The 22,696-nt window shown below is 32.1% G+C and overlaps 1 protein-coding gene across 4 annotated transcripts in view; it reads right to left on the reverse strand.

Annotated features, from left to right (window-relative positions):
- Window positions 1-4,931: 4,931 nt before the first annotated feature.
- Window positions 4,932-22,696, reverse strand: part of TAF2 (TATA-box binding protein associated factor 2) — an 80,415-nt gene continuing 62,650 nt past the window's right edge. The window contains exons 23-27 of one of the 4 annotated variants that reach the window (XM_031947140.1): window positions 15,198-15,427; window positions 12,029-12,184; window positions 11,463-11,568; window positions 9,955-10,077; window positions 4,933-6,495 (exon numbers count right to left, since the gene is read on the reverse strand). In XM_031947140.1, the coding sequence (XP_031803000.1) occupies window positions 6,230-6,495; window positions 9,955-10,077; window positions 11,463-11,568; window positions 12,029-12,184; window positions 15,198-15,427 (881 nt within the window). In that variant the 3' untranslated portion in view covers window positions 4,933-6,229. Of the gene's footprint in view, window positions 6,496-9,954; window positions 10,078-11,462; window positions 11,569-12,028; window positions 12,185-15,197; window positions 15,428-22,696 lie in introns of all 4 variants that reach the window. The other 3 variants (XM_031947141.1, XM_031947142.1, XM_031947143.1) reach the window with 3 other exon arrangements.

Here is a 22,696-nt window from a genome sequence, read left to right on the forward strand (position 1 = left end):
TTAGGCCATAAATTGATATGTCCCAAAAGGAAATCTGCTCTCATGTGCTCCAGAAAAAAACCAATTGTTTACATCTCTAGTCATTAAAACTTCTATCTCATAGATCTTTGTTAACCCTTCAAGTTCAGCCTATGTGGCTGTGACACAATACTGCCACCTGGTGACAATATATCTAAATTGCAGTTTCAGATCTTGTGGCTATTGAAAGAGGGATAACAGCCCACAGCTAAGTGCAAAAGTGGAAAGAATAGTTATTAAAAGTGTTCTAAGGCAACCCCAGCCTAACAAAAACAGCTCAGTTAATGCCTGACAACGGCCACAGATCAAGGAACATTTTTTGGCAGATGAAGTCTAATTTATAATTGTGAAATTCCTTCTTATTGCATCAAAGGATTAAAAAAAAAATCTTGTTTTAAGTTTGTACAAAAGTAATTTAAGGTCAGTAAATTTCCAACAGTTTCTCTCCTGGAGGTGAGTAGGGGTCAAAGTAAGTGACAAATCCAACTGGCTAGACTTTAGGATCAAAGAGTCACTTGCTCTTTCGGAAATGAGATATTAAATGCAAAGATGCATTTTCCAGGATTGCCAAGAAAGAAGCACACGATTTGAAGCATTAAAAAATGATCAACAATTAAATGCACACAGAGAGAAATATAATCCCTTTTTTTTAATGGGTTCCATATTTACCATCTGAATCTCCCCTTTACATCCTTGCTCTTTCCCTATTCCTACACTTCCCTTTGCTTGACTGCACAAGGAAATCCATGCCTTCTCAAAATATATATCTTACTCATGGAAACCATCCTACTTTCCAGCTTTTAAAACTTCTTTATTTTGTGTTCTTTTTTTATTAAATAGCTTATAAAAAAATTAAACAGCAATACAATCAACAATTAGCTTCACAACTATATTTCAATTAATTTTTAAATTTATCTACACATTTCTTTTCTCTTTAAATTATAAAATATTTCATTAAAATTAACATTAAATATTAAGACAAGCAACTAACATTTAGTCAGAAACCACTTATTAAATATCTATGAAATATATAGTTATCGTACGGATACAAAAACAAAAATAATGTCATTCCAAGCCTCAAAGAGCTTACATTCTAAAGGGAGAAATAAGGTCTATACTTATAAGTACACACAGAATACATATGAAATAAAGAAAAGGTATTTTTAGGAGGTGATGCAAGGTGAGGGGGAATAGGGAAGTCTTCATATAGAAGGTAATATTTGAGCTGAATCCTGAAGGTACTAGATTTGCTTAGTAAATGCTGCTCAGCAAAGATACTAGAATAGTTTGCCATTTCCTTCCCCCGCTCAGTGTGCTCCTAAAGTAAATAAGGTTAAATGACTTGCCTGGGATCACTGGGTTAGTGTCTGAGACCATTTGAATTCAAGTTTTTTTTGTCTCCAGGCACCAGACTCTATCCAGTGTATCACTTAGCTGTCCCAACTAAATATTTACATTTAAATTAATGTAAATGCAAAAAATATAGAAAAATTTTTGACATTATTTTTATATCACTATTAAATTTCTATATCCTTTCATAATGGAAACAATCATTTAAAAATAGAAACCTGATGTAAGCACCATCACCTTAAAATAAAATATTCAAACTGTGGCAGAAGCTTTTGGCAAGAAAATATGCTTCTGATTTTTCATTTTTAAAACATGGTTAGCATTCTTAATTAAAAACAAAATAAAAACATAATAAAAAATATCTAACTCTATTACAATTATTTTGGCCTTTTTTGTGCTCAAGATGAAATAAACAGGAAATGTTGCTTCTTGTGGCATCTAGGCAAGCAATATAACTAGTTCCATCATCTCCTTTACTTGCTTCTGCAAGAATTCATGAATCATCCTTCAATTTCTCCACAACTTGCTTTTGTTTTCTGGTTTATTTAAGTCAAGAATATCAATTTTGATGTGGTCATGGGTCCACTAAGACTTGCAGATTTAGGGATAGAAGGAATTATAGTTTATCTATCCTAATTCCCTAATTTTAAGATGATGATCTGATCTAAAATCTAATTGAAATGGATGAATATTTGCAAAAATAAATTACCTAGATTAATAGAATAGGAAATAAATTACTTAAGTAGTCCCATTTTAGAAAAAGAAATTGAACAAGCCATCAATGAACTCCCTAAGAAAAAATCTCCAGGAACAGATGGATTTATAAGTGAATTCTACCAAACATTTAAAGCGCAATTAATTCCAATACTATGTAAACTATTTAGAAAAATAGTTAAAGGAGTCCTGTCAAATTCCTTCTTTGACACCAATATGATACTGATACCTAAATCAGGAAGAGTCAAAACAGAGAAAGAAAATTATAGACCAATTTCTCTAATGAATATCCATCCATGCAAAATTTTTAAATAAAATATTAGCAAAGAGATTACAACAATTGGGGAGTGGTTGAATAAGTTATGATATAGTATTTGAAAGTAATGGAATATTATTGTTCTATAAAAAATGGTAAACAAGTCGATTTTAGAAAGCCCTGGAAAGATTTCACACAAACTGATGCTGAGCGAAACAAGCAGAACCAGGAATATACAGTAACAGCAAGATTGTGCAATGATAAACTATGAAAGACTTGGTTGTTCTCAGTGCTTCAGTAATCCAAGGCAATCCCAAAATCTTTGGATAAAAAACACCACCTGCATCCAGAAAGAGAACTATGAAGATTGAATGTAAATCAGCACATGCTAATGGTTCATTTTTTTCTAGTTTTTTTTTTAATCTCTCATAGGTTTTCCCTTTCGTTCTGATTTTTCTTTCCCAACATGATTCATAAAGAAATGCATATTTAAAAAGTTAATATACAAGCACAACCTGAAAAAAAAAACTTTTTTTTTAAAAAGTTTCATTAATGCTTTTTTTATGTCACTATCATTACCCTTTACTCTCTCCCTTTCCTTGCTCCTATAATTATCTTGCCTTCAAATAATAAAAATCTTCTTTGAAATGAATAATTATCCTTTAATAATATAAATCACAAAAAGCCACGCATGAAAATTAATTTCAGTCCAACACCTCTCTGCCAAAAGATGAGAAGCATGATCTGAATGGTGATTAATCTTTAATTGATTGTGGTCCTTAAATCTTCCAATCTTTTTTTCCTATATTATACATTGCATGAATTGTACTCCTAGTTCTGTTCAATTCACTCTGCTTTAATTAACACAAGTTCTAGACTTCTATGATCAAATGTATCCATTTGGAATTTATCGTGATACAAGACATAAGATGTTAGCCTAAACCTAGACACTGTTTCTGCCAGACTGCTTTCTGCCTCCTACCAGTTTTTCTAACAGATTTGGAATCCTTTGATTTAATACTATTCTATGTTCATTTGTTCTTGGCTCTTGTGTACTTAATCTGTTTCCCTGATCAATTTTTCTTTTTAACCAGTATCAAATTGTTTTGATGATTGTTGATATATGGTATTCCTAAGATCTCATCCTCCCTGATTTTTTCCAATATTTCTCTTGAAATTTTTGGTCTTTTGTTTCTCCAGATGGCATGTATTTTTCTAGTTCAATAAAGTAACATATTAGTAGCTAATTTTTAGTATTGCTTTTAATCTGCAAATTCATTTAGGTATTCTGGTTATTCTTATTTTTGGCATGGCCAGACCAAAACAATTTTTTTCTCTCCATTTAGTCAAGTTCATTTTTATATAAAATCTTTATATAAAATATATAAAGTAGTAGTATATAGTAGTATCCATAGAATTGTATCTTGATATATATTTCTGATTTTGAGATTTATGTATATGATACATGTATATATGTATAGATTCATGTGTGTAGATAATGTTCTGTGGTTAATTTTTAAAAAAAGAAATTTGCTTTTCTGAATCTTTTTACTCGTTTTTCTTAGAAATATACAAAAAGGCTAATGATTTGCATTGGGATTAAGTGACTTCCCCAGGATCACACAGCTAGTATGAGGTTTCATTTGAATTCTGACTCTAGGGCCACTGTTCTATCCACTGTGCCATCTAGCTGCCCCTGTTTAGTTTTTAATAGTATGATTAGTATTTAGTATTAAGTTTCTTAATCTTCAAAGATTTCTAAATTTCTGGTGTAAAGCTAGCCTGGCAATAATATGTATTTTTATCTGTAGTCTCTCTGATAATATTTATTCAATATTTTTTTTATCACTATTCATAAGATATTGGCTTTTATTTTCCCTCTCCTTTATCTCTTCCTAATTCAGGTAGCAAGACTATATTTCATGTAAGTTACATGGGAGGTTTATATATTCCCTATTTTCATAATCCTATCAGAATTTCTACTTTTATTTATGTTAGAATTGTTCTGCCAATACTTGATAAAATTGGTTTGTAATTCCAATTTGTGCTAATTGATTGTGGCACAGGGTGGGATACAGAGTTTCATTTACGGCTTTCTAATATTAAAATAACTCAGTAGCAGTTAATTTCTGGTGTTCAAATATTTGATTGTCTAGAAGAGGCATTAGAATTGCTATGCTTCACCCCAGAAATGAGAGCTAAATTCAAATGGCTGACAGTTGCAAGACACAAATAAGTTTGCATTAAACAAAATAAATAGCTTGCAAATGACGAAGGCTGTCCAAAAATGCATAAAATTGCCTTGGAAGGCAATGCATTCTCTGATACTGACATTTTCTAAGGCTTTGATTTACGTGTCAAGGATGTCAGAGATGGATTTATACTCCAGGCAGTTTATTGACTAAAACAGTCTTTGAAGTTACACTTTTAACTGTAAAGATTTTTAAGATTCTATATACTAGAAGCACTCTGCCCTTTCATCCCAGCACTCCAATGAACTAAGTTTTTTCATTCTTTTAGTAGCTGCAGTGGTGTTTAGAGAGAGAGAGAGAGAGAGAGAGAGAGAGAGAGATTCACTGCACAAAGTTCATAAAAAAGCATTTATTAACATTTTTCAAACACAACTAAATAGAACTAAAAGTTCTATTGTAAAAAAGTACATTATTGGGTCCCCTTTGAAATATCTTTACTGTGAAGAAGCATTTTTAAATTGTTTTTATTTTTCATTTCTCTATCAAGAGAGAGAAAATATTTAAAAATAAACACAGTGCTCTTTGAACTAAAAGGTACACAGGAAATGTAAAAAAAAAAAAAAAAGGACAGAGTAATAAGGCAAACCCATAACAATAAAAATATTAAATTATATCACAAAAGTATTTTTTTTAAATGGAAATATTACAACAGAGAGTAACTGTGGTGTGTTCACATAAGTGCCAAATAATGGATGACACAGTTAATAGGTAAATTTACCTTTTAAAAGCTTCAAACCACTGTTAACTCAGGGATAATTTTGCACTATAGAAAAATTACAAGACAGTTTGAAAGATATATCAACAAGAGCATGTGTTAAATACTTATCTATTTTAAGACTGCTGATATTTAGCAAAGAATATTTTACACACATACATATATATGTACATATATAATTATATTTAAATGAAGAAAAAACTACCTCACCAAAAAAAAAAAAAAAAGGCAAACTTTATTGTAATTATAAAATCTTGATTTAGGTGCTCATCATGTGTTAAGTTATTTTTCATAAAATTACAACAACATAATTGCAGAACTGTGAATTTTAAAATGTAGGTATTCATAATAAAAATCTGCATCCTAAGAATTTGGTTCTTAAGGGAGAGAGAAAATATTGTTTATTTCCTCTCATAAATTCTGATGCTCAATTTCAGATGTTAACACAAAGACACTGCAATGGAAAAAACAGCTATAGGGAAAGCCTTTGTCTTCTCAGTAAGTCCAAATGCTGTTATACAATACCCTATTGGAAACAGTGGTTTCACCACAGATCTGGCAGTGACTTCTGTTTAAAACATGACTTTGCTTCACAACATCTATCAAAAGCTATAAAACATAATTGACTCTGACAGTACACATGAAAAGCATGATATATAAGGGGCAGCCTATGCACATGGGGGCCCTTATAAAGAGAGAGAGGTTGTCTAAAATTTTTTTTAAAGGAAGAAAGGGAGTGAAATTGTTTACTTGGAACCAGAAAATACCTTTTCCTAGTAACACTTCAATTACAAAACTAAAAGTAAAGCAAATCAAATGTTTAGAATTTGATTTTGAATTTTCAGGTGAGGCACCACTTCTTTTGAGACTCCTTCAGAGAACAATCTTCTACATGCTCCAGACAAGTCTTTTTTGTCACAGACTTCAATCAGACAGGGATGGTGAACGAACTGATCTGCCACTGGCTGGACTATTAGAAAAAGTAAAAGGTTCTTTTTCTTTTTCTTTACTGTCATGCTTATGCTTGTGTTTATGCTTATGTTTGTGCTTTTTCTTCTTTTTCTTATGTTCATGGTGATGGTGATGATGGTGGTCACTATGTTTGGATGAGCTTGGTTCCTTAGTGAATACTGAGAGTGGCGTGGTTGGTACTGACAGCATACTCATCTCCAAAGAAGACTGTTCTTTACCTACAAAGCAAAAGTACAAGTGGAACTCACAGTTAATCAGGGAAATAACATTAACCACAGGTGAAAGGCTGCTTACAGTGACAAAGTAGCTCCAGAAAACTTGTCTTTCTAACATGGCCATGTAACAATAGTTGAGGTTTTTTTCTTATTCTTAAGAGATGCTACTACCAAGAATATAATGATTAACATGCTGTTTTCAGCACTGTGATCAGGCAGTTACAAATTTAACACCTCATTTCTAACAAATATTTTATGTAAGCATCATGAATCTAAGGATTCAACAAAATGTGGTTAACATATGTAAATTATCTTAAAAGCATCATACAGTAAAGATGTAAGATGTCAGCTTCCAAGGACCAGCTAGCAATAGCTAGAATCCCTTTGCTCTCAGTTCTTTACACTTTTATCATCTACTCATTTTAGTAACCTACTTGAGTCCTGAAAAGTCTAAGAAAATCCATTTTTGAATATGGTCTACTGAACTATATATCTGAATATATTTAATACAAAAAAAAAAACAAAAAAACCCAGTCATTTAATAGCCAAGGAACCACCTTAATAGAAAATTAATTCCATACAGTTTCATACATGGGATATCAGGTGAATTTTCCCCCCAATTTAATGTCATTTAAACACCACTAATTTTTGGCTCAAGAACATTAATTATATACAATTTTTTCCAGTTTATTTAAAAATATGTCTTTAAGTTACATAATTTTTCCATCACTTATTATCTGAGACAATGAAAATATAAAATGATAAGGTGACTTCATTTAAATAATGAACACATTTTGAAGAACTTCTATTCTTTTAAGATTTCATAAAAATTTCAGAAGAGAAAGAATCTTAAGTAGTCCTTTGGCCTGTAAAAGTACAGTATTGAAAATTGAAAATAAAAGCATAAAGAATGCTTTTTCAAAAATCTAGAATATGGGGAAACTGGCATTACTACTAAGACTCATAAAAGATCATAGATTTAATACTGGGATAGAACCTTAGAGGCTATCATGTCCAATCTTGTCATTTTATCAATTAGGAAACACAGTCGCCAAGAGGTCAAATAACTTCTTCAGGGCTAAAAACTGTTAAGTATCAAAGGAAGAATCTGAACTCGGGCTTCCTGATTCTAAGATCAGCACTCTATTTATTGTACCACCATGTGATAAGAAATTTAACTGGTTTGAGCAGGAAGTTGAGTTACAAAGTTCTAGAAATAACTATTAAAAATTCCTTTGGATTCCATTCTTATTACTTAAGTCATCTTAACATATTCTGATCTTCCTTCATACTCGAAAATCTCTGATCTTTTAAAATTAGAATTGTCTAGCATCATCTAATTCTAAACACCTCAATTTAATGATACAAAGGTTAATAATTATGTTAGAACCTACACATCCAAAGCAGAGGATTATGCCAAATGGATACAGATGAGGGCAATGGTGTGTACTCTGTTCCAAAAAAATGCTTGTAATCACTTCAAAAACTCCATTCTGCACTTAAATGCCTTATATCTTTTACAAAGATATGAAAAACCATTATTAAATCTCTACTGACTGAACTAATATAAAGTAAGTATATGGAGATCTCCACATACGCTTCTGAAATGAACTAGTCTATCATTTTCTGTGCGTCAGCCTCTGAGACTAACTGGGAGGCCAATCCTAATATACAAAGAGGCACCTTACGCAAAAGCTTATTGCTGAGCAAGGCGTCAGGTTTCAATTTGTAGGGGATTGCTTTGTGTGATCTTTTAAAATAACATGGTGTTATTTCAAAGGCCCCTTAATAAAATAACGTAATTTTGGAGGGAAATGAAATCCTTACTGCATGAAAAAGGCAAATATCCCAATCCACTCCATAATTGAAAAAAGTCTAAATGGTCAACTGATATGAAGAAACAATTTTCAGAAGAAGAAATCAAAGTTATTAGTAATCATGTGAAAAAATGTTTTAAAACACAACTGATTAAGAGAAATAAAATTAAAACAACTTTGAGACACCATGTCATACCTATCAGACTGGCTAATGTAACAGAAAAGGAATATGACACTGGAGAGGATATGGAAATACTGGAACTCTGATGCATTGCTGTTGGAGTTTTGAACTGGTCCAACCATTCCGAAGAATAATTTGCAACTATGCCCAAAGGGCTATAAAACTATGCATCTCCTTTGACCCAGCAATATCACTACTAGATCTATTTCCCAAAGAGATCAGAAAAAAGGGAAAAGGAGATATCTATTATTCAAAAATATTTATAGCAACTCTTTTGTGATGACAAAGAACTGAAAACTAAAAGGATGTAAATGGCTGATTGTGGTATATGATTGCAAAAGAATACTACTGTGCTATAAGAAACAATAAACAGGGTATTTTCAGAAAAATTGGAAAGATTTGTATGAACCGATACAAAATAGAGTAGAACCAGGAGAACAATGTACCCAGTAATAACAATACAATAATGATAATCAATTGTGAAAGACTTAACTATTCTGATCAGTACAGTGATCCACGACAAAGACATGAGCCAAAGGGCTCATGATTGAAAAGTGTTATTCATTTCCAAAACTGATGATCTCTGAGTGCAAATGGAAGCTTGCTAGTTTTTTTTTTTCCTTTAGTTTAATTTTCTTCCTTTTTTTCTCTTTGTAATATGGTTAATGGGTATTATGTTTTTTGATTTCTTGATAGGTAGGGAAGAAGAGAGAGGAAGAGAGAGGATTTGGAACTGAAAATAAAAATGTGAAGTAATTTTTAAAAAATAGAATCTTTGTTTCTTGAGAGTTCATTATTTTCTGTTTATTCTATATTTGGACTCCAGTCTTTGTAATCAAGAGGGAAGCAGAATAAACAGAACACATCTTAAAACAGACACCAATTCCCCTCTCCCAGTTTTTAATAGCAAAAATCTCTAAAAATAAAGAAATTAAGAAACAATTCTCTCTTGTATAAGTTTACTAGATAACATCAGTAACTTCTGTGCTCTGTATATCGTATATTGTTTGAAATAGAGTATTACAAAATAAAATCAATGCTAAAATAAAACAGGAAATGTTTTTAATTTTAACATGAGCAGCCATTGGCCTTATTATTATGCAATGACTGTGTGCCTTTTAAGGCACAAACAATCCTCAAATGGTGATGAGTAACAACAGAATTCATCCAGTTTATATTTCTCAAAGGGATAAGAGGGAAGGTCTGACCATTTAATTGGCACACAACACTATTACATCATCTTAAGATATCTGGAGTTAGAAAAACATATATAGCTGATCCTTTAGAAGAGGTAAAAATAATCAAGTTTTTAATATTTTTTTTGCATTTAAAAATATTGCAAAGTTCAAACTATAGATTTGAAGATTTACTGTTCTAATTAGATAATGTGTAAACAATTTGTAAATCTTAAAATGCTAAATAATCATGAACTATTATGTTTGTGAGTAAAAAAGTGAATCTTACCTATTCCTTTGCGAGACATATCCATACCCCACTGAGGTTTTGCAGAAGCTGTGACATCACAGCCTGGTGAATGTTGAGGCATCAAAGCAGAGCGGGAGCTACCTGGCCTCAATTTTGAAAGACCTAAAAAGGCCAAACAAACAAAAAACCCAACTATGGATTGACTTTTTTTAAGAGCAGTTAATACACTGATTTTATTTTGTGATACTATAGTTTAAACAGCCTATTAGATTTAGAGCACTGAAATTACTGATTTTATCTAGTGAGTTTATATAAGGAAGAATATTCATCAATTATTTCTTAATTTCTTTACTTTGAGAAACTTTTGCTTAAAAAAAAAGGGGGGGGGTGTCATTTTTAAGTTGATGTTTATTCTACTCCCTTGCTGATTACAAAGAAAAAGTTCAAAGTCCAAATAAAGAATAAAGAGAAACTTCTTTGAAACAAAAAAATTATTTTCTTTTTAAAAATTATTTAAAATTTTAAATTTCATCTTCAAATTTTCTTCCTCCCTCTACCTTCTCCCCAATCTGGCAAGAAGACAATAAATAAAATCCTATTAACCATGCTGCAAGAGGAAAAAAAAGCAAGAAAAAGAAAGTGGAAAAATGTATACATAAAATTTGTGCTAAATTTTAAAAATAAAGAAAAGGGAAAAAGGCCTATTCATATAAAAAATTCATAGCAACTCTTTTCGTGGTGACAAAGGATTGGAAACTGAGGGGAATGTCCAGAATTTAGGGAATGACTGAACAAATTGTGATATATGACTATGATGGAATAAAAATGTGATATAAGAAAAAGAGATCAGGGTGGTTTCAGAAAAATCTGGGAAGATTTCTATGAACTGAGACAAAATAAATGAACAAAACCAGAACACTAATACAGTGATACCAATATCATACGTGATCAACTGTAAATGATTTAACTCTTCTCAGCAATACCATTATCTAAGACAATTCCAAAGAACTCATGATGAAAAATGTTATCCATCTCTAGAATTGATGAATCTGAGTGCAAAGAGAAGCATATTTTTTATGATAGTTGGTGGGAAGAGCTGGCCTCTACACCCCAAGAGATAATTCTGAGGATGAGGGCTAAGGGCTGGGATGGAAAGGAGTATGGGCTCTTGTGAATCCCTGCCTGTTTGATGGCACTTAGCCAGCAGTTATTGCTGTTGGGGAAAGAGGTAGATCCCTCTTCACAAAACATACTCACTGTGAAACCACAAGCAAGTCATTTAACTTCTAAATGGCCCAGGCAGCTATCTGAGACAATAAAGTTATAGATGAAATACCTATTTTGGCAATAAATTAGAGTTTCTATTTTAAAAGTTCCCTATTCAAACAAAATCAACAATCCAGATCAAAACAATATTGTTTTAAAAAAATCTATGAATACTATAAGAAAATCTAATAATTTTCATTGCTTACTTTTAAATATGGTGTACCAAACAATTTTTTAAAAAAACATACCCCATCCCTGTGCATGATGCAAAGTCATTGTACCTGGAGTTGACGGCCTTTCCAGCATGTTTAAATGATGATAAATAAAAGCTTGACTATCATGAACAGTGTCCATGTCAACCTCCTCCTCTTCTTGAGAATTTGAGAACTGCATTACACCAACAGAATAAAGAAAGGGGGAAAACAATGAATCTATTTAATAATCTCTTCAATTTATAGGAAAGGGAACACAGGGAATGCCCCCAAATAACCACAAAGACAGTCTTCTTACCTCAGGAAAGCATTAGAATGAGAAAGGATTAGGTATATCATTAGTGGGGAGAAAAAGGAAATCTGATTGAAAATTTACAACTAATCTGTTCCTCTTTTGTGAGAAGTAGTGAGATATATAGAAGAATTTTGCAAATACAGCTATGTGATAATTTAAGTTAGAAAACTGGTTGGACTTTCCAAATTTTACTTGCTTGATCTTTGACAGTGTGATTTGTCCCAGAGACAGCTTGGAAGAAAAAGAACATTATAATTATGTGAAAAGATTTCCCAAGAAGGTGAATATCCTTTCTTAGTTTAGAATATTTCTTAGTTTAGTTTTAACCTATGTTCCTTACTCTGATTTTGAGTTTCACTTTACTGTTATCGTCATTCTTCTCCAATATTTGACCAGGTTCTAGTGGGGACCCCAGTGGTGTGTCAGATTTCCTCTTCACTCCCTGCTGATGAGCTGATAAATTAGCTGATGCTTCTTTGGCAAGGTGATCTTCTTCCTGAGGCACCATTCAAGGTCAAAATTAGATTTCTTTTTTTTTTTTTTTTTTTTTTTTTTTAAGACAAACAGCCCAAAGTATGCCTATAAGTTAACATTAGTGGCTAAAGCAACCATGCAAATCAGAGTAGCCCAGTATCTAAAAGTTACTAGACAGTGGGCTTAAAAGGAACTTACATTATCTCTTAAATTCTTTTTGATTTTTAATTTTTGGGGAAAGATTTGCATATAAGTGAATTTCCAATGCATGAATCCATAAGGATGTTGTTTTTTACCTGGCAGCTAAGAGTCATGGGAAGTGTAAAAGGAGGAAATATAGAATAAAATTTAAATTAGTAAATATGAACTAATATTGGAATATATTACTAATTGATAAAATTATTATGAAGTCCAGGCATTCTAACAACATAGAGAGGAGCTATGAGATATCATTAACAAAAACCTTAGCCAAAAGAATTTTTTCTTGAAACTTTATTCTATATACATTTCATAAGTAACAATTTAGTTTTAAAAATCTATATAGATTTGTGAAGTTTAAAATGAACCTTTATAACGGAGAAAAAAATTTTAATTTAGAAATCAGTTTTAACATGTTTTAAAGTTTTATAGATACCATTAGAAATAGTAGTTGGGGAAAAAAAAAACTCTGGTATACTGTAGAACTTAAGATTTTTTATCATTCAGGAAATTCTTGTTTGTAAAATTTCTAGATACTCCCATAATTCAATTTGGGATTATGCATTAAAGTACCTGTAAAACATTCCTATCCTTTAACTAAATGATCCCACTACTGAATAAATTCCCCCTGTCAAGGAAGCCAAAGACAGAAACAAAGACTCCACATATACCAAATACACATAGCAGCATTTTTGAGATAGTAAAAAAATAGGAACACAATGTGTGGCTTTTGATCAGGGAATGACTGAATGCATCGTGCTATATATGTACATAATTTAATCTTACTAAGTCAAAACAATGAATGAATATGAGGAATTCAGAGAAACATAGGAAAACACAGGAACTGATACAGGACAGAAAATGAAAGTAATACATAAAAATGTCATAAAATGACCACAATAGCTTTTTAAAAAATCCTAGAAATGTAGCAAACAATTAATTTACAATGTATCAATTTGGTTAATTTTTTTCTACCTTTTTTTTTTTTACAGGAGACATGTTAAAGGGAAAGATTGTGAAGTTAAAAGGCAGTAAGATGACTTTTTAAAACTGACCCATATTATAACAAAATAGTTACCTTTAAGCTATATGTTCCATAAGCAATTCTTGACAAATGTTAATAAGTTTATAAATGGAATCACAGAAGGAAGCTCAGAGGCCATCTCTATTCAACGCACAACTGTACAGAACATACCCTACAAGTGGTTATTCAGCTTTTGCTTGAAGATTTCCAATGAGAGCAAACACCCTTCATTTCAAAGTAGCTCATTCCACTTTGAGAGAGCTCTAATAGCAAGACATTTTCTTTACATGAAGTTCAAATTTGCTTTTCTGTACAAGTTCTATTTTTAATAGCTTATAAAATCAAGGATCAAAATGACAATAATCCTTTTCTTGTGGTTTAAAGAGAATCTATTAAGCACTAACTATAGACCAAACACTGTGAAAACTTTTCAAATATCTACACCCAGATCCTTTCTCCACTCTCCATTATCTTCTCCAAGCTAGACACCACCAATTTCTTCAAACACTCCTTATTAGGCATGCAGACTCCAGGGCCGTCATCATCCTAGCTGCCTGCCTCTTAACACTGTCTAGCCCATCAACATCCTTCCTACACTGTGGTGCAAAGAACTGACCACAACACTTCAGATGGAGTCTGTGCAGAGCAGAATACAGAGGGATCTTCATTTTCTCAGCCTGGGACCTGTTGTTTCTCTCTGTAGCCTAAGAGTGCATTCATTTTCCTAATGGTTATACCACTCAGTCATATAAAGTTTTCAGGACACTTAACACTTTAGATTTCTTTAAAGACTAACTGCTATATATCTCTCTCAGTTTATATTTGTGGGATAGATTTTTTTTTTAACTCAGAGTAAGACTACATTTATCCTTATTAAATTTCTCTTATTAGATACAGTTTAATATTCTGGTCTTCAAGATTTCTAATCCTATCATCATCCTATTAGTATGATAATATCCCTATTGTCTTTCTGTCAATTGCAAATTTGATAAGCATGCTTTCTTGCCTTCATCTTTATCTTGTTACCTAAATCCTGATCAGTAGCCCTATCCTTCCTCAGAACTATTTCTTTCTCTTATATCAGCTATTTTCTAAAAACAAAAACCAACAAAAAAAAAAACCCTTTTCACTTTCATTAGGATCAGTTCACCCTTCACTTTAGCATTCCTGATACCAATCTTACAAACTAAGTTAATTATTTGTATTCATTCTTTTACCTGCTTTTGCATTCATCTCTATTTAAAATCTAAATTTAGAGAACTACATAAAGATAATAAAAATTGTGAATTTAAATACCAAACATTATTTGCTTATGATACAAATTTGTTTGAAGCTCTGAGAATTGCTCATTCAGTTAACCAGTCATTGATCCAAAAAGCATTTATAAAGATACAACAACAAAATCAAAGTATGCCAATATCACAGAGGATATTCAAATTTTAAAAAAAGTTTCTTCCTTCAAAAATGTACAATGTGGTTAAAAGTGAATTTTTCAATAAGTAAACATTCAGTCAAAATCTCTCCTACCTCTTCTTATATTTAAGTTCTATGACCAAATGCACTATTCCTGAAGGGGAGTGCAAAGTAGCATATAATAAGATATTTGTATATGTAGTTTAGTAATATATATGTGAATAACAGGATATTTTGACTATGTAATGGAGTCAGTATGCTTCTCCTAAAAACTTTTTCCTATGTTTTTTAGATGTAAAACAAAATTTCATTACCCATAATTATAGTTCCAGGGAATACATTTTTATACCATAATTAATATAATTAATTCAACCTCTAAAATAATAAAAGTGTTTCTTACAGCATTCTGAAATCCAATCAACTGTGCGTGACTGTTTAGATTGCTCACAGGCTCTTGGCTGCCTGCTATTGCCTCAGGGATGATGGTAGGGTTCAGCACAGCCTTTTTCTCTTTCAAATTAAGAACTAATCCAAGTTCTGGTAATGGCAAACAAGAAGGTCTGCTAAGGCCAAAAAGCGTGAAGTACAGATCTACAGCACCACATCTCAGTCTCCAATCATGTGAAGTGCCTAGTACAGAAGAAGAAAAAAGTTAATATTTAATATTTAACTATGTAGTTTTCTATTTTATTCCTGCTGTTTGTATTAACATAACTATTAGATTCCTAGAACAAAAAAAAAAATCATTAAGCAGTGCTGCCTTCATATTCATTACACATGAATGAAATTGTTCTATTTCTGAATATTCTCTGATGGATAGATACCTAGCCTGAAAAATCAAATAATTTGGCTATATTATAATGGGTTTTTTTTTAGCTTTTTATTTTCAAAATAAATGTATAGTTTTCAACATTCATCCTCGCAAAACCTTGTGTTCCAATTTTTTTCTCCCTTCTTTCCCCCTCACCCCTTCCCCTTAGACAACAATGAAATATATATTAAGCATCTGCAATTCTTTTATACATATTTCCCCAATTATCATGCTCCTCATGATGAGAAAGAATGAGAAAAATGAAAAGAAAACAAAAAGCAAGCAAACAACAAAAATGGTGAAAAAACTATCTTGTGATCCATACACTATTGCCACAGTCCTCTCTCTGGATTACAAATGGCTCTCTTCATTAGAAGATCATTAGAACTGGCCTGAATCACCTCACGGTTGAAAAGAGCTATGTCTGTCAGCATGGATCGTCATATAATCTTCTTGTTGTCATATACAATAATCTCCTGGTTCTGCTTATTTCACTTAGCATCATTCATGTAAGTCTCTCCAAACCTTTCTGAAATCATCCTACTGATTGTTTCTTATAGAACAATATTATTCCATAAAATTCATATACCATAACTTGTTCAGCCATTTTCTAACTGATGTTTCCAATTTTTTGCCGCTACAAAAAAGGCTGCCACAAACATTTTTGCACATTTTCTCTCCGTTATGATTTCTTGGGATACATACCTGGTGACAAGGTTATGCATAGTTTGATAGCCCTTTGGGCATAGTTCTATATTACTCTCCAGAATGGTTGGATCAGTTCACAACTCCACTAACAATGTATAAGTGTCCATGTTTTCCCACATCCCCTCCAACATTTATCATTATCTTCTCCTGTCATCTTAGCCAATCTGAGAAGTATACATTGGTACCTCAGTTGTGTTATAAATTACAGTATTTAAAGAGGTACAGTACAATAGTATATAAACAAAGTAGGAGAGTTGTTTCTTATAGCAATGGCATATGCTTCATATTGTACTTAACTGTTTATACTATATAAAAGAAAATCTGCTTATAAGGGAGAAAACCTCAATATTTCTTGAGGCAACCCAATTCTACTTCTGGACAATTATAATTATTAAGAAAGGTATTTGTACTGAATTGAAATCTGCCTCTGAAAATTCTTTTACTTCTGTCTTGAGGGAAAAAAACAGAACGAATATAATTCTATTACATGACAGTCACAGAATGAAATTTAGACCTAGAAAGGACCTGCAATTTCTTTAATTCTGCCTCTAACACTGTGCAGATGGTGAAATTGAGATCCACAGAGATTGTGTTAAGTGTTAAGCCCAAGGTTAAAGGAATAGTAACAAAAGTCTTTATTTGAACTCAAGTTCTCTATCTCCAAATTAGTGTTTTCAGCTAAACCTCACTGCAAACTACTCGAATAAAAATCTTTATTAAGTATCCTCATTCTGAAGACATTGAGTCATAATTATACAGAAATAATATTAAGATATCTGAAAGATATTAGTGAAAAATCTCAAAGAAGTTGAGGACTTGGCAGTAATCTTAACAAGGAATGCAAAATGGGCATAAAAATTGTTAAAAAAAAATTTTTTTTGACCTGATTAAGGTAATGTGACAGAACAGAAAGAGTACTTACATTGGAATTAGATGAACTACAGAGAATATATCTAATATCTCTTCCACAGACAGACTTTAAAATAATTTAATCGATCAATAAACATTTCCTAAGAACCTAAGTTTATATTAAGTACCATGCTAAACACTGGGGATACAAAAAAAAAAAAGTCAAAGAACTATTCTTATCCTTAAGGAGCTTATAATTTAATAGATAACATGTAAACAAATATATGCAAAGGAATATAGGATAATTGGGAAACAAATAATTTGGGGATATACTTGTCAAATACTTAACAAAAGCTATTATTTCTGATATTTCTCTCCCCACTTCAGTCTACTCAAATCCCAGCTATGTAAAAGTGACATGGATTATAGAACAAGTTCCCAACATCTCTGAAGGTCTATGAGATGTTGGATGATTGTCAGGAAGTATATAAAGTGGATTCCTATTTAAGTCTACAGTAAACTAGATAAAACTCTGAGATTCTTTTCTACTGTGTAATTATATGATTATGAAAGAACAATCTGACATGCCCTACAGTTTTTAGGCTCACTCTATACTCTAGTTAAACTGGACTATTCAAAGTAGTCTGTCCCCTAAATATGTCCTACATTTCTCTTTCTCAAATAAATTTTATTGCTATTTTTCATTTTTAATCATCAAAATTTCCTGCAGCTTAGTTCTCCCTCTCAGAATATCAACTAAGAAATATTCTTTTAAAGAAAAAATAAATTCACAAAATAGATCAATGTATTGAAAATATGTCTTATATTTGTCAGGAAAGGCTCTAATATATTTCCACTTTGGATTAAAACTTGCTATTTGTTTTTTTATTTTTTTATAATATAAAAAAAAAGATTTCTACATGCCTACATTTTATAATTTTTCATCACATTATGAGTGTTATACTTTGTCAAAAAAACTTCTGCATTTATTGAGATAATCATGGGTTTGGAAGTTTTGTTTTTAATATTATGTTATTTTTCTAATTTGAATCATATTTGTGACTGCAGTCTGTGACAGGATTTTATTTAAAATTTTTGAATGAATAATCATTCATGATATTGATCTATAGTGTTTTCTTTTTGTGCTTTATCTTATCTCTCTTAGGCCTATGGACTGTATTTGTCTGATAAAAGGAATCTGGTAGGATTAGGATGCTTTCTCAATGTTACAAAAATTTGTATAGTACAAGTACTCATTTTTCTATAAGACTTTGATAAAATTCTCTTATAAATTGATCAGAACCAAGAGTTTTCTCTCCCCAGTTTTGATAATTCCGTTACAACTAATTCTTTTTCTTTTTTCTGAAGCTAGATTGTTTTAATCATTATTTGGTCTTCTATTTGTTTAGGTATTGTGTATTTTGAAGATATTCCTCTGTTTCTTTTGTTCTCGGTTTTGTATGTTCTTTTGTGTTTTTTTTTATGTTCTTTTTCTTCTGATTTTATGATTTTTGCTTTGTTCACTATTGTGTTAAATTTTATTTTCTACTTTCTTTAATCAGGTTGAGGAATATCAATTATTCTTTTTTAAGATTAAGCCTTCACTTTAATTATTTCTATATACTTTTTACTTCCAATCTATTTCTCATCTTTTTGGGGCTTCTTTTAGATTTATTTGTTGACTTTCTACTTTTTTTTAAAAAATGCACATTCAATCCATTAGTCCTCTCTTTTGACAATGTTAATTTTTAGTTTTGAGGACATTTTTTAACCTTAGAACTGTTAGCTACTTCCTAGAAATTTTAGTTATCATCCTTATTTTCTTACATAACTATTAGTTGTTTCTATGGCCCATTCATTAGAAAGAATTTTATTGTTAAGCATCCAATTGAATCTATATCTTTTGTTTCTATTCTGTGAACTCATTGTTGTTTTTGAGTTAGGCTAGGTAAAAATATGTGTTTTGCCATTTCTGCCTTTTCTCATTTATTTTCATTATCCTTGTGTCTGAATATATGGTCAATTTTGGTAAAAAGTCACATGTGTACTGAGAATAGGTATATATTTTTATCAGCCTTTGTTTACAAGACAACTATACACTTAAAATCTAGCTTCTCCAGTAATTTGCTCAATTCTTTATTTTTCTTTATCTTCTTAGGACTTAACTAAAACTGAGGGAAAATGAAATCTTTTGCCATTATTGTATTATGTCTTTTTATAAAATTCAGTTAATTTTTATTTATGAATTCAGATACAATGGCCTTTGGAGCATATATGTAAGTGTTGGATATTATCCATGAGAACATTTTAGTAGGATTCCTCTCCCACCACTGAAACAAGATTTTTTCCCCTCTTTTTTTTTCTCCCATTTCAATCCCACTCTTTGTCACTTCACCCTTTTTTCTGGAGGCTCTCTTCAACTAAAGCAAAAACTATACAAGTTACTTTCCCTTCAATGTTAACTACTGACTTGAACAGAACATACCATACATTCCCCTTTATCTTTTTAAGTGTCCTTCTACTCTGAAGTTTAGTTCTCACTCCACCAAAAAAAATTTTTTTTTTAATTCTCTAGGAGAATGAGTCTTCTAAGGTTTAGTCTGTGGTATTTCAAGCTTGTTTCTCTACCATCTCTTTTGATTTCTGCTTTCATCCTTGAATGCTTTCAGAAATCTCTTGATCCCTCTGCTACTGTTAATCCCATCAATGTCTCTTAATAGTTTTCTTCTTTCCTTTTTTCTTGGGATAATTTAGTTTATTATCTGTTATGGGCCAGAACTCTGTACTTGAAACAAGGATTCTTACAAGGTGCTAACTCAGTGGAATTGATACGACAATGGTTATCATGGTGATTAATAATTGTCTAGTTCAGTATATGTACTTAGTAATTAATATAGTTCTACAAGAATGACACCTATTCTATAATATTCACACCTACAATGATGCAATTTATAATAGAGTATATAAGCTGGGACAAACTCAGCCAAATTTATTCATTCCATCTCACCACTGTGGTGGCAGGCCTGTCCTCCATTTCTCCACTGAGACCAAGGTCCACCTGAGCCAGAGACAGGCTCACAAGGGCTTGGAGATAGACTCAGAAGGGCCAAGATCAAACTCTGAAGAGGCTTGGAGACAGATTGGGAAAAGACAAAGGGCTGGAGCACAAGCCCTTAGACTGAGGCAGACTTTAAGACAGAGACCATCATAGTGGTCCTCCTGTCTCCCCCACAGAAACCAAGACACATTCTGGAGGAATGTCAAGAAAGCTAGTCAGGGCCCCAGACAAGGAAACTAGACTGTGAAGGAGATAATAAAGAATTTGGGGCAAGCAAATATAATAATAAAGATGACAATACTACCTAAACTAATCTATTTATTTAACGCTACACCAATCAGACTCCCCAAAAACTATTTTGATGACCTAGAAAAAATAACAACAAAGTTCATATGGAAAAACAAAAGGTCAAGAATTTCAAGGGAATTAATGAAAAAAAAAAATCAAATGAAGGTAGCCTAGCTGTACCAGATATAAAATTATATTATAAAGCAGTTGTTATTAAAACCATCTGGTATTGGCTAAGAAATAGATTAGTTGATTAATGGAATAGGTTAGGTTCAAAGGACAAAACGGCTAATAACTTTAATTATCTAGTGTTTGACAAACTCAAAGACCCCAGTTTTTGGGATAAGAATGCATTATTTGACAAAAATTGTTGGGAAAATTGGAAATTAGTATGGCAAAAACTAGGCATTGACCGACACTTAACACCATACGCCAAGATAAGGTCAAAATGGGTTCATGACCTAGGCATAAAGAATGAGACTACAAATAAATTGGAAGAGCATAGGATAGTTTACCTCTCAGACCTGTGGAAAAGGAAGGAATTTATGACCAAAGAAGAAATAAAGATCACTATTGACTACAAAATAGAAAATTTTGATTATATCAAATTGAAACGTTTTTGTACAAACAAAACTAATGCAGGCATGATTAGAAGGGAAACAATAAACTGGGAAAACATTTTTACAGTCAAAGGTTCTGATAAAGGCTCATTTCCAAAATATATAGAGAATTGATTCTAATTAATAAGATATCAAGCCATTCTCCAATTGATAAATGGTCAAAGGATATGAACAGACAATTCTCAGACAGAAATTAATACTATTTCTAGCCATATCAAAATATGCTCCAAATCATTTTTAATCAGAGAAATGCAAATTAAGACAACTCTGAGATACCACTACACACCTGTCAGATTGACTAGAATGACAGGGAAAGATAACACAGAATGTTGGAGGGGATGTGGGAAAACAGGGACACTGATACATTGCTGGTGGAATTGTGAATATATCCAACCATTCTGGAGAACAATTTGGAACTATGCCCAAAAAGTTATCAAACTGTGCATACCCTTTGATCCAGAGGTGTTTCTACTGGGCTTATACCCCAAAGAGATACTAAAGAAGGGAAAGGGACTTGTATGTGCCAAAATGTTTGTGGCAGCCCTCTTTGTAGTGGCTAGAAGCTGGAAAATGAATGGATGCCCATCAATTGGAGAATGGTTGAGTAAATTGTAGTATATGAATGTTATGGAATATTATTGTTCTGTAAGAAATGACCAGCAGGATGAATAGAGAGAGGCTTGGCAAGACCTACATGAACTGATGCTGAATTAAATGAGCAAAACCAGGAGATCATTATATACATCAACAACGATACTGTATGAGGATGTATTCTGATGGAAGTGGATTTCTTTGACAAAGAGAAGATCTAACTCAGTTTCAATTGATCAAGAATGGACAGAAGCGGCTACACCCAAAGAAAGAACACTAGGAAATGAATGTAAACTGCTTGCATTTTTGTTTTTCCTCCCAGGTTATTTTTACCTTCTGAATCCAATTCTCCCTGAGCAACAAGAAAACTGTTCGGTTCTGCACACATATATTGTATCTAAGATATACTGTAACCTATTTAACATGTATAGGACTGCTTGCCATCTGGAGGAGGGAGTGGAGGGAGGGAGAGGAAAAATTGGAATAGAAGTGAGTGCAAGGGATAATGTTGTAAAAAATTACCTTGGCATGGGTTCTGGCAATAAAAAGTTATTAAAAAAAAAAAAAAAACAATTTGAACTTTAACACCTGGCTATTCTCATGGTGATTACTCAGCTGAAACAAAGGCTGGTCCAGAGACCTCCAGAAAACCAAACCACAACACTACAATTAATCTATGCCAGGGGTCCTCAAACTATGGCCTGTGGGACAGATGCAGCAGGTGAGAACGTTTATCCCCTTCACCCAGAGCTATGAAGTTTCTTTATTTAAAGGCCCACAAAACAAAGTTTTTGTTTTTACTATAGTCTGGCCCTCCGACAGTCTGAGGGATAGTGAACTTGCCCCCTATTTAAAAAGTTTGAGGACCCCTGATCTATGCCTTCCTTGGTAGTTCTATTTGTTTATTCATCTCATATTTCTGTTGTCTGGGGTGTTTGCAAAGCAAACAATGATAGCTAATATTTATGTGCACT

The sequence above is a fragment of the Sarcophilus harrisii genome, chromosome 1 (genome assembly GCF_902635505.1).
Source record: "Sarcophilus harrisii chromosome 1, mSarHar1.11, whole genome shotgun sequence".
Taxonomy (NCBI): Eukaryota; Metazoa; Chordata; class Mammalia; order Dasyuromorphia; family Dasyuridae; genus Sarcophilus; species Sarcophilus harrisii.